The sequence below is a fragment of the Gossypium raimondii genome, chromosome 1 (assembly GCF_025698545.1).
Source record: "Gossypium raimondii isolate GPD5lz chromosome 1, ASM2569854v1, whole genome shotgun sequence".
NCBI lineage: Eukaryota > Viridiplantae > Streptophyta > Magnoliopsida > Malvales > Malvaceae > Gossypium > Gossypium raimondii.
The window spans coordinates 22,594,297-22,610,173 of NC_068565.1; the positions used below are offsets into that span (position 1 = coordinate 22,594,297).

The 15,877-nt window shown below is 29.3% G+C and overlaps 1 protein-coding gene and 1 non-coding gene across 13 annotated transcripts; one reads left to right on the forward strand and one right to left on the reverse strand.

Moving 5' to 3' along the window:
• Positions 1-3,603: 3,603 nt before the first annotated feature.
• On the reverse strand, positions 3,604-4,404 carry LOC105785425 (40S ribosomal protein S28). 2 transcript variants are annotated; one of them, XM_012611507.2, is made up of 2 exons: positions 4,243-4,404; positions 3,604-3,985 (listed from the first exon to the last, which is right to left on the reverse strand). In XM_012611507.2, the coding sequence occupies exon 2, from the start codon at positions 3,982-3,984 to the stop codon at positions 3,787-3,789; it is 198 nt and encodes a 65-aa protein (XP_012466961.1). In that variant the 5' UTR covers position 3,985; positions 4,243-4,404; the 3' UTR covers positions 3,604-3,786. The 2 variants fall into 2 exon arrangements, with proteins under 2 accessions (XP_012466961.1, XP_012466960.1); XM_012611506.2 differs by having other exon boundaries at positions 4,233-4,335.
• Positions 4,405-8,718: 4,314 nt separating this feature from the next.
• On the forward strand, positions 8,719-14,544 carry LOC105785426 (uncharacterized). Of its 11 annotated transcripts, XR_001130977.2 has the most exons (8): positions 8,719-10,196; positions 10,527-10,637; positions 10,814-10,868; positions 11,193-11,240; positions 11,808-11,932; positions 12,051-12,292; positions 12,377-12,478; positions 14,259-14,544. It is a non-coding gene; the product is annotated as an uncharacterized LOC105785426 (transcript). The 11 variants fall into 11 exon arrangements; XR_008197103.1 differs by having other exon boundaries at positions 11,193-11,932; XR_001130976.2 differs by having other exon boundaries at positions 11,808-12,292.
• Positions 14,545-15,877: the final 1,333 nt, after the last annotated feature.

A 15,877-nucleotide genomic window follows, 5' to 3' on the forward strand; every position in this document is an offset into this window, starting at 1 on the left:
TAATATGAGTTAAACAGAAGCTTGTGAGAGCTAAACGAAAAGTAAACATGAAAGTTCGTAACAAATGCTGAACCTCGGTTTACTTGGGTAATTTACCATCAATTCCTCCAATGTCGTCTTGCGCCACACAATGATTGTACTCAAATCTCGTGTTCCATTTAATTTGGATTTTCAATTCAAAAGCATAACTCCAACAATAATTCATTTATAAAAATAGAATAAATACAAATACCATTCACCAAATCAATGTAAATATTAAAGTTTAACCTTATGAACTTACCTGGGTTAAAATATAAGATTTGCAGAAGTTCAAGGACTATTCTGCTAATTTTTCTTTTTCACGAGTGTCTACGGGCTCTTGATCTAAAATATAAAATTATTTATTCATTAGCATATATTTCAGTCCCAATTCACTTCACAATTAATACCCCTCAATTTTTTTGAAATTACACAATTACCCCAACTTTTACAACTTTTGCAATTTAATCCCTTAACTAATTAGTTTATCAAACGAACTAATTTTTATCAACTGATAATTTATCTAAATATTCTAGGCTATCATACAGCCCTTGATAATCAACAATTTAATATCAAATCCTAATATTTAACCTTTTCACAATATGGTCCTAAAATTAATATCTAATAAAATTACTATGTAAAATCATCATACAACAAAATTAAAGCTCTAAATCCATGTTATTTCATAAAAATATCTAGTATTCATCAATGGTAACTTTCAAAATTTTCAATAAAATAAAAAAACTAATGAAATAGCTAGTTGGCCATAATTGTAAAAGTCTTAAAAATACAAAAATTACAAGAGAAAGGCAAGAATTAAACTCACATGAAGCTAAAATAAGAAAACCAACTTTAAGATCTCTTCAATAGTGTTTTGGACAGAAAATTGGAGAAGAAATGATCTAGAAACTATTTAAATATCATTTTGGCTATTTAATTTTATTTTATTTTCAATTTTGCCCTTAAATCACCTAATTTCATTATTTTTTTCTGCTTATGCCACCTCAGCGATCCCATGTGTGTCTATTTGCCCTTTTAGTTCTCCCTTATTTATCATTTGGGCTATTTAATCACTATTTTTTTAATTAGCAAGTTTTGCACCTTTTTCAATTTAGTTATTTTTAATTGATTAACTATTAAAACGTTAAATTTTTCTAACAAAACTTTAAGACTACCTTAATGACACTCCGTAAATATTTATAAAAATATTTACGGCTCGGTTTATAGAATCGAGGTCTCGATACCTCATTTTCTAAACCACATGACCTAATAAATCCTTATAAAACACAAATTACTAATTCAAAAATCTTTCTAAAACCACATTTGACTCGTAAATTCTAAATAATAAAATTTACGAGCTTACTCGTGACACCAATGAAAATCAGGCTGTTACATAAACCGGTATCTGGTGAAGAAGAGATATTCAACCATTCACATTCATCATTACGTAGTGTGATTGAACGAACTTTTGATGTTTTGAAAAAAAAAAGGCTCATTTTAAGGGATATGTCAAGTTATAGTCTTGAAAAGCACACGATAATCGTTGTTACTACAATGGTAATACACAATTTTATCAAAAAACATGTCGGTCGAAATGACGCAGATTTTATGGAATACGAAAATATTAACAGGGCATGTGAGAATATTATTGATAAAGAAGATGTGCATGATGGAGAAAATGATAATAATGATGGTGGTGAATCAAACAATTCGAGTGGTTTTGAAATGGAATAAACAAAAGATGCTATAGCTTCTAGTTTAATGAATTCACTTAAACTGTAAATGCTAATGTAAAATTTTTGATGATGTATGTGGTATATAAATATTACTCCTTTTGAAACTTTAATCCAAATGCATGTAATATTTTAATTTGTTAGGTATATGTTTTCTATGTTATGTTAATATATAATATGGGTTATATATTCAAATTACATTTTAAAATGAAATAATACAAATGTGTTAAATCATTAATTAAAATTAAAAAATTTAAAATAATACAACTGTGTTAATATCTAATTACAAATATTTAATGATTATATTTGAATATTTAAAATATAGTTGATATATTCTAATTAAATTTTATAAATTATTAATATTAATTACTTAGAAATATTTAAAATTAATTACTTCATATATTAAAATATTAATAATAAGTTATAATAAATTATTTTTATATTCTTGCTAAAATATCATAATATTAACTAATTTGAACATTATTTCAATGCATATTTATTACTTTATAATATCATTCTAAAATTGATATTTTATTTCTCAAAATCACTTTTTAACAGATGCTAAAGACTCAAATTTTAAATCAAACTTTTAAAAGTACTTCTCAAAAGAACTTTTCCACTACACTTTTAAAAGCACTTTTCAAAAATAATGCTAAACTAGCTCTACATTTGGTGTTGGGTTGATTATTGTTTATGTTAAATTATAGAGTAAAATTTAAAAGTTAAAATATACTTTAAATCCCTATACACTTTATACATTTGGAATTTAATCCGTATTTCTATTTTAAAAATATAGCCTTCGACTCTTCATATTTAAAATTCAAGTCTAGTTAATACCACCACTAAAATTATTTTATTAAATTTTATGGTATCACATTTTGAAATTAATATATATTCATATGTAAGAATAAAAATAATGATGAAATATTGATAAAGATTTTTCTTAACACACTCATTCGAGATTGTCATGATGATTTTTTTGTTGAAATAGTATTATTAATAAAATTGACGTTAACATTTAAATTGAAATAATTAATAATATTAATTATTTAAACTAACTTATGTCATTATAAAAGTAGAGGATCAAATTATTAAAGTATATACATTAAATCTCAAGTTTCGTATAGCATAGAGGTCAAAATTGAAATTTTATCATTATCTTAGCATAAGAAAAACAATGCAGGCCTACAAGAAATGAAAAGCCATGCATTAATTCTTAAAACTCTTAGGCTATTCAAATTATATATAAAACATAATGTTTTAGTCAAAAGTTAACTACATTAACTATTTATTTGGACTAATAAATAACATTTTAAAATAGAGACCAAATTATATTAAAATTAAAATATATAAATTAAATATTAAATTTAAACATATTAGAAGAACCAAAATGTAAAATGCAATAGAGAAAAAGAAATAAAGCATGGTGGGTGTGCCATGGGCTTTGCTTTTGTGTACAGGTAAATAAATTAGTTTTGTACCACCAAAATTTCCATCAACGTACAAAAATTTTCATTTCGAGAAGTCAAACTGAAAGGTATCGAGTTGGTGTCATAATCCATTATTTGAGAAGTTTGATTTATGGACTAATTTGTAAAAGAAGTCAAAATTGAAGGGTTAATGTAAAAAAGCATAGAGATTAGATTTAAGGTACAAGAGGGGTTTAAGTTGTTATGAGAACAAAAAGGGCATTAGGAAGGGAAGGGTTAAGGGCATTTCTTTCATCTTCCGTAAATATAAAAATTTTAAGAGGCTAAATTAAGACAAATACAACTTACATAATCATAACAAGTGATCATTCAAACAAACAAATCTAATCCGAACATTTTTCTCAAAATGGGAGGCAAAAATATAACCAAAACTCAAAACCAATTCAGTTCATTTCAACATAATCGTCATAAATCCAGGTTTAAGCAACAACCATTCTCCCAAATCGCAAGTCTCGATATACGAATACCTACTAAACGTAATTCAAAAGCAATACGGTAGACAATTCAAAACAAGCATAAACCCCAAAAAGTATAAAAATAACCCTTCAACGAAGCCTCCTAGCTTCTCTCTCAGACTCCAGCAATGTGAGGATATCTCCCTCACGAACCGGTCCCTTCACGTTCCTCATAATGAACCGGTTCTGATCGTCCAAGAACTTCACTCTCACCTGCGTCACTTGACCTCTTGAACCGGTCCTTCCCATTATTTTCACCACCACAGCAAACTTAATTTGCGAATCCATTCTGCAACAACAACAACAACAAAAACAAGTCGAATCTTAGATCTTTAACCTTTAGACGAAGATTACTGACCATAAATTTGGAAACCCATTTCGCAAAGAACAACAAAAATATCCTAGAAAACAGCTTGAAAAGAACGGTTCCACGTATAATCGGCTAACATATTCCTAAAACTAACTCAACGGCAACAAATCTAAAGCTAAATATAACTAAAAACGACAACAGAAACTGCGAGAGAAGAAGAAAATACATGGCTGAACCTTGTTTAGGAGATGGAAGGAGGAGCGGCTGCTTCTCTTGTGAGTTTTGAAGAGGGCGTGCGTAAGCAAACCCTAGATGGGTTGTTGTTATATAAGCAAATCTTTTTGATTGACGAATATGCCCAAGGGATTTGAGGTTTCTAATCTGGGTGTTTTGGTCATTTCTGATTCGATTTAGGGCTTTTGGGATTTATCCGTGGGTGTAGGTGAGGCGCATGGCTATTAATTAGTATCCTTGATTTGGAGTGTTGAGACCGTTTGATCAGCATACTTTTTTAGTTTTAAATTATTTATATTTTTAATTCTTAGCTTGTATTTAAATGTTTTTATGATTTTACACCTTTTTACTATCACTAGAAAGTTTATCATGTATAACGTACTTAGAACATAAACGTATGTGTAAAAATAATATATAATAAATAATATTTATTGGTGAGATAAAATATTTTATGTTAAAAGTTATTTTTTAAATTTTACTTAAAATTATTGACTTAATGATAAATAATTCGTTTATAAATGTATTAAGCATATGTTTAATTCCAAGTTAATTTTAGTTTTTATTTAAAATTATATAAAAATATGAAAATACAAAATAAAATCATCAAAATAATAATAGTCATTTAATACAAATATATATTAATAATTTCTAACCAAATTAGTACTCAATTAACTAATGACACAACTCACTCAAAGATTTAATTAATAATATAGGTAACAACTAAAAAGCATTGATTGAAAATACTCCTAGCGATATTTTATTATTTTATTATTATAACAAAATATATATTAAACAGTAAGTTTTAATATCCTCTAATTAAGTAAATACTATACATTTATATTAATACAATTATAAATAATTATAATAAATTTAATTTTTATATTATTTAATAAAATTTAATTTAAAATTTATCGTATTAAGTGAATTAAAATTTAAATGATACTCAAAAGAAATTAATTTTAAATACTTTTAAAGGATAATATATGATGCATCGCCAATTTACAAGTTTTGTGCACCGTTAATAACCCACATTAAGCGACCTCACCAATAAATGAAAAAATAAGTATTTAAGGATTTATAATTTTTAAAATTATTTAAATATAATTAAAATTAATTATTGAGAAGATGAGAAAAATAATTTTAATTATAATTAAATGAATTTATCGGTTTTTTTATAGTTCATTGAAATTTTATTCTATTTTACTTAATAATGGGGTAGCTTAATGTGGTTTCCTAACTATGCATGAGACTTATGCAATGGCAAAGCATCAATTATTATCTTTATATTTAAACATCAAACACTCCTATTTAAAAATATTATAAATGTGACGATCGAGTCTTAGCTCAATTAGTATCAGCATTATAGCTAGTGTAGGAGAACGTGGGTTCAAACGGGCTGAAGCACGTTATTCCTCCTATTTTAACGGTTGAAAAGTACTTTGGATAGTTCTAAATATTGTATTAAAAAAAAATTATAAACATAAAAGTATAACTATTTAAAATTTCATCTACTACTGATATATAACTTTTTTTTTAATACAAATTAAGATTTTGTCAATTATTAAATATAAAACACTAGTTTTTTACCTGTGCAATATGTGTTAATTTAATGTGTTAATATACATAAAGTCATCTCATAAATATTTATATATTTTTTAAATAACAGATAAATATGATAAATATATTGGTCAACGTCGTGACGTTGAGAGCCACCACATCGTAACATGTGATGCAAAGTGTGGTGCCATTTGAGCAAAAATTATGCAAAATCACAATGTGAACCATACGGCGTTGCAACATCTAATCAAATTTTAAACTAAATGGGTCATTATGCACTTATGTCATAACATTGCCTTGCCATATTGTGACATCTTTAGTCAGATTAGGGCTTGTATTAAAATATTTAAAAGGTTTTTAATATTCCTGTAATTGCTTGAAATTTTTTCAATGTAAAAAATTTTGATTCTGTCTCGGAATTGATAATTCAAGTCTTTCCAAGAAGTTAAATCGAGAGGTTTCCTATAACGAAGAGTTGGTTTTATAACTTGTTATTCATGGATCATAATTAGAAATTAGTCTTAATTTAGATAATATTAAGAAAACTATAATTTGAGGTATGGACTATTTTGTAAGGGAATCAATATTTGTGGTGAAAATGTAGAAAATGGTAGAAATTAGATTTAGAAAGAGGTGAGACCTTTATTTGGCAATTAGCCCAAGGGTACGTGAGCAAATAGTCCATTTATTAGATGCCAAAAGAGGGAATGGTTGAGTTGGTTTCATTTCACTATACCTTCGCCATTTTCTCTAAAAAATTCTCTTTAATTTTCTCTTAATTTCTTCTATAGATCTTGATTCTAAATCATCCATTTCAGTTTGGTAAGTCAATTTCTTACTAATTTCTTCATTAGATCAAGTTTGAAAAATCAATTTAATCATCTTTTTATTCTTTCTTAGCACCGTTGGTTGATGAAAAGAAAGGAAGTTTAAGTTCTTTGAATTTTCTTGATCCATTTCCATCAAATTCAAATTGGTAAGTAGGTTTCTCCAATTTTTTTTATTGTTATAGTCTCGATATCACCATTTCTTTCTCCACTATTATTTCACATCAAATTCACCATAGAAGGGGAGTTTAAGTTTTCTTGTAGATTTCTTGGTGACGATTAAGTTTTTTTTTTTAAGTTTAAGATGTCATTAAAATATACCATACCAAAACAGGCTTTTAGCGGCTCTTGGACAAAAAACGCCGGTAAAAAGCGAGCATTACCGGCGCTTTATGGAAATCACCACTAAAGATCGAGCATTAGCTGTGTTTTTTAAAAAACGCCAGTAAAAATAAAAACCAAAGCCCAACGGCGTCGTTTTCTTACCTTTTGGGGCTTTAGCGGCGATTTCAAAAAAGTGCCGCTAATGCTCGGGGCTTTAACGGCGTTTTTGAAAAAGCGCCGCTAATACTGGGGGATTTAAAAGCGCCGCTAAAAATATTTTATCTTAATTGGTTTATTTATATTAAATAAAATTTAATTTATTTCTAATTGAATATTTAAAATCTTCGGAAAAAAATAATTTGAAATAAAACACATGGAAAAATTAAAATACTATTCTTTAAAATAATTTTAAAGTTTTTTGGGTACATGATTACTGATTATTTTTTAATTTATATATTAAACATTTTCTTATATAATCGTAAAAGAGATGGTATTAATTTTAAAATATTGAATTAATTATCACTATAGTTTAGGGTTTTTGGTTTAGGGTATATGATTTATTTAAGATTTAAGGACAATTTAGGAGTTACTATTTTAAGGTTTAGGGATTAGGGATTATGGATAATGGTTTAAGGGTTGAGATTTAAGGTTTAAGGGTTAGAAGGTTATGGGTTTAGGGGTTAGACGTTAGGGGTTAAAAGTTAGGGATTTAAGGTTTAGAGATTTAGGGGTCGAGTTAAGATTTTGGGTGTTTAGATTAAATTTTTTAATTTATATTTTAAATATGTTCTTATATAATTGTAAAAGAGATAATAATAAATTTGTTAATAATAATAAATTTGTTAAGGGTTTTTGGTTTAGGGTATATGATTTATTTAAGATTTAAAGCCGGTTTAAGAGTTCATATTTTAAGGTTTAGGGAGTATGGGTTTAGGGATTATGGATTAGGGATTATGGTTTAATAGTTGAGATTTAAGGTTTAGGGGTTAGGTGTGTTAGGGGTTAAAAGTTAGGGATTCTGGGGTCGGGTTAAGGTTTTGGGTTTAGATTAATTATTTTTTAATTTATATTTTAAATATGTTCTTATATAATTGTAAAAGAGATAATAATAAAATTGTTTAGGGTTTTTAGTTTAGGGTATATGATTAATTTAAGATTTAAGGCCTGTTTAGGAGTTCATATTTTAAGGTTTAAGGAGTATGGATTTAGGGATTATGGATTAGGGATTATGGTTCAAGGGTTGGGATTTAAGGTTTAGGGGCTAGGGGTTAGACGTTAGGGGTTAAGAGTTAGGGATTTAAAGTTTAGGGATTCAGGGGCTGAGTTAAGGTTTTGAGTTTAGATTAATTATTTTTTAATTTATATTTTAAATATGTTCTTATATAATTGTCAAAAAGATAATAATAAATCAAATATATTGAAATTATGAGTATAGTTTAAACTATTTAAGAGATATATAATAGATAGACTTTATATGTATTGAATGGTTAATTTAGGGTTTAAGGTTAAAGTTTACTTGAGATTTGTTAAATGATAAAATTTTATACAATTAATTAATGCTTTTATATTTAAAAAATTAATCTAAACCATTTGATATATTTAAATATTAGTTTAAATAGAATTAATAAATAAGTTAAAAAAAGTAATAGATTGATATAGATATTTAGGTATAATTATTTATTTTGGAGAGGATCAAATTATAAGAAAAAAATACAAAAATAAAAATGAAATAAAAATGATTTATTTCCATCTTTTATCTGTTTTAATTCTTCATGTGACTTTGCCTGTCTCAACTGCTTCTCAATCATTTATTTCCATTTCCGCCACCACCGTCTTCATCATCATCGTTCCCCTACTTTTGCTACTTTAAGCTCCTCTTCTTCTCAACCACCCTCATCAAGAGCAGTAACTCCTCCTCCTACTTCAGTAAGATTTTGAATTCTTACTAAGCAAGCCAAAATGGGAGTTCACGGTCTATGGGAACTACTAAAAAACACAGTCTCCGCATTTGCTTGAACTTTAGGGCAATAATCTGATTCTTGCCCTCTTTTTTCTCTCCTAAAAGACCAAATCACGCAGCTGCCCCTTCATCACTCTACCACCACTGTATTCAACCCTCCGTGAATACAAATGGATCATTAAAAAGTTCCATCCGCTTATTCCATCTTTATCTTTTCATCAAAATCTCGAAAATCGAAACAATTCCGGTGTTTTGGAAAATCAAGGCTGGAGTCTCGAAAAGGGCGCTTCTCGCCAGAACCCTAATACAGGGGGTTTTGGAAAGATACACCCAAAGAGCTCGAGAATTAGCATGCTTACAGTTCATGCCATAGGCCTTTGGTCTTGGGGTCCATTTCTTTCACTTCGCTAGATCTGCTATTATACATATGTTTCTACAACTAGGGTTAACTTCTTTTTAGACTGTTTTTCATTTACATTTATCTAGTTGATGTTTTTAGAAGAAAGTTCTATTGTTCTTACATTGATTCTGTCATTCAGAATTTCAGGTTTGCTCTTTATGATTCTGCTTTGGCTGAAATAAGGCTTATTTACTTGATCGAATGGTCTACTGCTCTACTTAGCAGATTTAATTTTTATCTTATTTTGCTTATGTTATTAACTTGGATTGTTTTTTAGTTGTTTCTCTTTTTCTTATCTTATGATGCTTTGAGTTATTCTGCCCTGATTGAAATATGCCCAATTTTTATGTTTTGCTTGTATGATTTTATGAATATTTGGACGCAAGTTTGTTATCTGACAAAAGAGATGAGAATTTGGGAATCGAGTTATAATTTAATTTATTAAGGAATCTTCAGTGCTCAATTTAGGGATTTGATTGATGTTTTGCTTGTATGATTTTATGAATCTTGTGCACACAAGTTTCTTATCTGAACATAAGAGATGAGGATTTGGGAGTCAAGTAATAATTTCATTTATCAAAGAAATATCAATTGCGCATGTGCCAGTTTATAATTGTTGTAATATTTATCATTCAGCAGATATTTCCTTTATTTTGTTTGATTTTTTTTATACTTTCCAATTATTTTCCCTTGGGTTAAGACTCTAATTGGCGACATGAATCTGTTGGCATTATACTTAAGCTTAAGTTAATAATGGAATTGAGTTGATTGGAATTTTGCAGGATACTTAATATGGAAGAAAAATGTCTCATCGCAAATTTGAGCTTCCAAGGCATGGCTTTTTGGGATTTCTCCCTAGGAAAAGAGCCTCCCGCCACAGAGGAAAAGGTTTCTCCTATATTCCCTTCAATTGTTTATAGTTGGATTCTGCTATGTTTGTTTAGTAAATATTGTTAGATTATTCTATTATTTGAATGATTTATTGCATCTTAACCAATCATACTGATGCAGAATTAGCTGTGACCAAGTATAATCTTTTCTAGTTTAGTAGTTTGCCTTTTAGATTTGATATAATCTCTGAAGTTTTAATTGCTAGCACGCTCCCTTAATATTAAGTTAAGATTTTTCGCTTGTTCAGGATATATCTTTAATTCCCTATATGAATGTTTTTTTATATATAAGCTTCTAATTTTTCTTTCTTCTTTCACGGTTGTTCAGTGAAGGCATTCTCAAAGGATGATCCTACTAAGCCATGCAGATTAACTGCGTTCTTGGGATATAAAGCTGGAATGACCCATATAGTGAGGGAGGTTGAAAAGCCTGGTTCAAGTAATTTTTTCTCTTCTGACCCATCATCTGTAAATTTTGGAATACTAGATAGTCTGTTGCTTATCTGCTGCTATATGAAATAAAACCATGTGCCTTTTATGTGCTTTCTTGCATTGTTTACTTTCCTCCATGGTTAGGTGGATAGCATAATATATTTATATGTTCTTTTCTTCCAGAACTTCACAAGAAGGAGACATGTGAAGCAGTTACTATCATTGAGACACCACCCATGTATTTCGGCTTTTTAACCTTATAGCTCACCATTTAACTCTTGCTAATATGATTTTCTTTTGATGATCATCGTCTTTATTTGTTTACTGCATAAAATTTGTTCATAAATTTATCATATATTAAGATTCTCCTGTATGCTTTAAAACAATGAACTTAACGTGCAAGATCTTTTCCATCTTTCTGTTGTATGCATCATAAGAATTTGAGTGAAACATAGGAAAATAATTCAGAATCTACGAAGTCTTTTGTCTGTTACCATAATACTCTGTATAGTTACATTATTCTTGTTGTTTTTTACTCATTGCCTTGTCTATTGTGGGTCAGTGTTGGCGCTGGTGCTCTCGACTACTCTCTGACATGCAGGCTTTCAAGGTGATTTTTTAGCACAAAGAAAAATCCTCTATCTTTACTACTGTTGTAGATATATATGGATGCAATAGAAAACTCTTCCTAGTTTCAATGCATAATCTTTTTTTTTCTCTTTAACACTCGTGTTAGGCTGCAAATCCTGGCTACACATATTACATATTTTATTTTGTTCATATTGCATATGTTATTTTTAAATAAAAAATTATGTTATTTTTTGTATGTGTTTTAAAATGCAAATCTAAGTTTTAAGATCGTAATTTTGACATTTAAAAAATTTAATATACTTTGAACAACGTAATGAAATAGTTGTCGTGACATCATTATCGAACTATTCTAGATGGCAGAAATGAGAGTTTAGTAGAGCCAAGTGGTAAAAGAATTGAATTATTAGTTTCTCTTGAGGGGTTAGAATTAAAAAGAAAATAAACATCAAATTACAAGTTTACAATGCCTCTACCACCATATTACCCCTATTGGATGCACAATATTATAAAGTAAAATATTTTGGTTTACATTAGTATGTAATCTACATGTTGAATCCAACAATTTAATGTGTTATTCTGCTGTCAGATAGTACCTGGGTTTAGGGTCCGTATCATACCAGTTCTTGGTACCATCCCTGTGATATTTGGATAGGTTATGGCCTCGTATGTTGTTACACAACTTGCAGGGTTGGATGTTCAACAGAGCTAGTGGTATTACAATTTACAGTATTCTCTGTGCTGAAAACTTTTGCAAGTTAATGAGCAATTTTTCCTTGAATATTTAGGCATTTTAATTGATGATTCATATATTAATATTTTTTGTTTGTAGCAAGAATATATAATATATGCTTTGCTTCTTCCACTGAGATGAAGGGTGGTTTTTGGATCAAATTGGCTAAGACTTGGACAAAATAGTGGAAGAACATGACCTATCATACCAGATGGCTCAACTAAGTTGAGGAATACCAGATTGTCAGCATTAGCATCCATTTCTTCATCTTCATTTCTAGAAGCATCAGAGGTTTCTTGAAGCTTTAAGGTTGTATGGTTGTGGCTGGCGCTAAATAGAAGGTAAGTGCACAATGAGTTGAACTGATTTACTTATCTTTGCCATGTTCACTATGGTTTGAAGAGTTTACTCTTATTTTCATGCAGAGCATGTAGGCACTAAATCTGCAGTTCAAGTTTGAAGCCATGCTCAAAAGTTTTTCTCTAAGGCTCATTGCTTTGAGTTCATTACAAGATTTCCTTGATTAAGTAAGTGTATTATATCTTTTATTACCAAGATTTACTTGATTAAGAAAATGCATTGTATTTTTTATTACCTTGCAATGTGTATAGTCATAGGCAGGTTCAACTAGTCAGTCTGTTTCTCATATGTATTGTTTATTTTAGTTTTGATTCTAAATTTTTATTTTTACTTTAATATTTACGACAACTTGAGTTCTAACTTTTGGATTTTAATTGTGTTATTAATTTATTATTTTAAATTTTAAAACTAAATTCATTAATTTTTATATTTAGTTTTAAAGTTAAAATTTTCATAGAAAATTTAATTTAAATAATATTTTTATTTATCCTTAAAAGTATATTTAAAGTTCAAATTTAAAAATAAAACATAATATAATATTTATCATAAAAATAAATATTATTTGATTAAAATAATTTTTTTTAAAGGTTATGTTTTTAGCGGCGTTTTTGCGAGAAGCGCTGTTAAATGCCACGATCTTTAGCGGCGTTTGTGATAAAAGCACCGCTAAAGGTCAAGATCTTTAGCGGCGTTTGTGATAAAAGTGCTGCGAAAGGTCAAAGATATTTAGCGGCGTTTGTGATAAAAGCGCCGCTAAAGGTCATAATCTTTAGCGGTGTTCGTGAGAAAAGCGCCGCTAAAGGTCATGTTCTTTAGCAGCGTTCGTGGGAAAAGCACCGCTAAAGGTCATGTTCTTTAGCGGCGTTTTCGAAAAAGCGCCGCTAAAGATCATATTCTATAGTGGCGTTTTTTCACATAAACGCCGCAAAATTTAGCGGCGGTATTAATAGCGGCATTTTTTGTGGCGCTTATAAAAACGCCGCAAATTGTTATAAGCGCCGCTAAAGGCCTAAAAAAACGCCGTTAAAAACCTGTTTTGCTGTAGTGATATAAAAAAACCAGATTTATGAAGGTTTTGGGTGAGTTCTTGAAGTTTTAAGTTAAGCTTTATAGAGAGAAAGAGAGTAAAGTTTTGTTATGTGCCAATTGCAAGGTATTGAACTTGAATACCACATAGGAAAGTAAGAGATTTCCTAGTTGGTTTTATATGGACCTAGGCTTTCCAACCTCAATAGCTAGCTTTTGGGGTGTGGTTCTCCAAAGGTCCGTATCAATTGGTATAAGAGCCAGCTATTATATTTCTCAGTTGCAATGATGTGGCGTGGGTGGTGATGCCAATATTGTAGTGTTCACCTGGGGCTAGATTAAGCTAGCGCAAAGCTACCACGTAACAATTGTCATCTCTGTTTAAATTTATGTTATTTTTATTATTATTTGTTTATGTTTAATTGTAAAAACACAATGTTTGGCTTTAGGGAACTTAATGAAACGATGGGTTGTAGTTAGGGTCCGGGTCATGTTAAAATGGCGTGTTTTATGCTTCTGTTTTAGGAGCCGTTATTCTTTCCCTCTTAAGTAGGATCCATGGGAAGAAATGGTTTTGAAAATACAACACTAATTTTGCTTCTCTCTTAACTCTCTCTCTCAAATTTATGCATTTCTTCTCTTTTTCTCTTGTGTTTTTCTTTGTTAATTTCTTTCCCGTATCAAGTTCTTGGTTTTTGTTGGAATTAAGAGAGGTATAGAGTGATTATGAGTTATAGATAATTAACAAAGTATTGGATTTTAGTTTGAGGAAGTTTGTATTGGAGTTCTCTTTAAGTGTTTCAAAAAGCAAAAATAGAATTTTGCTATATCAAAATGTATCATTTCCATAGATTTAGGACTTTTTTATTGTTGCTTATTGTTATTCTAACTTGATTTATTGTTTTGGTGATGAATTTGAAGCTAAAGAAGTTGGAGAAAGTTTGAACGTGAAAAGGAAGAAGAGAGTAACGGAAGCATAATTGGTTTTAATTTATGCATTCTAATTTTTTTTATATCCATTATGTTTATGTCTAAGTTGCTAGCTTAGAAATTGTTTTTGTAGTAGTAGTGTCATATATTTGGTAGGTAAATGATATGATGTGTATGAAGCTCAAGTTGATCTCCAATGAACTAAGTGAATGTTGTTAATTGATATGTTTTCATGAAGATACTAGATGAAAATCAAGTTGCTATTAATTCGTTGATATGTTTTCGATGTTGATCATGTTGGATTAAATGTTTTTAATTGTTAATGGCACCATGAAATGATATTGGATAGTTTCCGGGTATAGTTGGCATACCATAGGATGTGTGGAGCTTTTCAAAGATTTTGTGTTTATGTGTTAGCTTAGTGTACTTGGGAGATTTGCTTTGTGGTGCTTTGCACAATTATTTGGGGAAGCATTGGTTAAGTCATGTTATACACACACCAATCATTTATTATATTGTGTACTTGACTATTGTGCTTACTTACTACTTTTTAGGGATTTAATTAGATATTTTTGTATCCTTTTATGATTCCAAGTTCGATTAAAAAGAGCAATGCTTTAATAAACAATGATAACAGAATTTGATATGTGAAATTGTTAGTAAATTCTCATGTTGGTTTAAATTGTGCAATGCAATTAAATATGCTATGGTGCTTGTTATAAAAAGTGGAAACGTATGGTTTCAATGTATAATCATGGTGATATAATGTTTTTAAATGGCATTTTATTTATGTTCAATGTTGTTGTGACACTGTATATCGATGTTTGTTTAGTCTGCTTTCAATTTAGCTTATTCATAAGGTATATTAGAACTTGGATATGCACAACTGAGCTTTATTGGAAAAGCTCACTTTGTGAATTGGTGTTCTGTGCGCAATTCATAGGGATTTGAGAGTGGTTCTTCATATAAGGCAGCATCACACATTTCAGCTAATCAATTAATTTTTAATGCATTTTTGGCTTTTCTAGTAGTTATGACATGTACTTAGGCCTTAATTTTGATCCTTTAGGGTACTTGACTTGGTTTTAAATGTTATTTTTTTTTTTTTGTCATTTGGCTTATTTGGTACATGTTTGATATTTATGGTAACTTTGATGCACTAACTTTTACCACTTGTTAAGAGATTTTGATATTATGTATGTTGATGCAAATTTCTTTTCAATTACCTAGTTGGCCAAAATTTGATAGTATGCCATATCATGAATGTGCATGTTATATACAAATTTTGATATGTTAATTTTGTTGGTATTGGTATGGACTTATGCTAGCATGTTTGGGTATGTGTTTGGAATAGGTTTGTTGCAAAAATTTAACCTGAATCTGGTAGGAGGTACCTCATACCAAGGTATTGGAACCTCATAGTGGGTATCAATACCTATACTTCAAGTTTTGGTACTTTCGAAAGTTAGTAGCCAAAAATTTGAAATATCTATTTATAAACTCGAGCTTGGCTCGAGGTATAATCGAGCTACTCGAGCTTGATATTATTTACCAATTTTTGTACTCGAGCCCGTGCTCGATTCAATAATCAAGCTTAGGGTTAATAATAT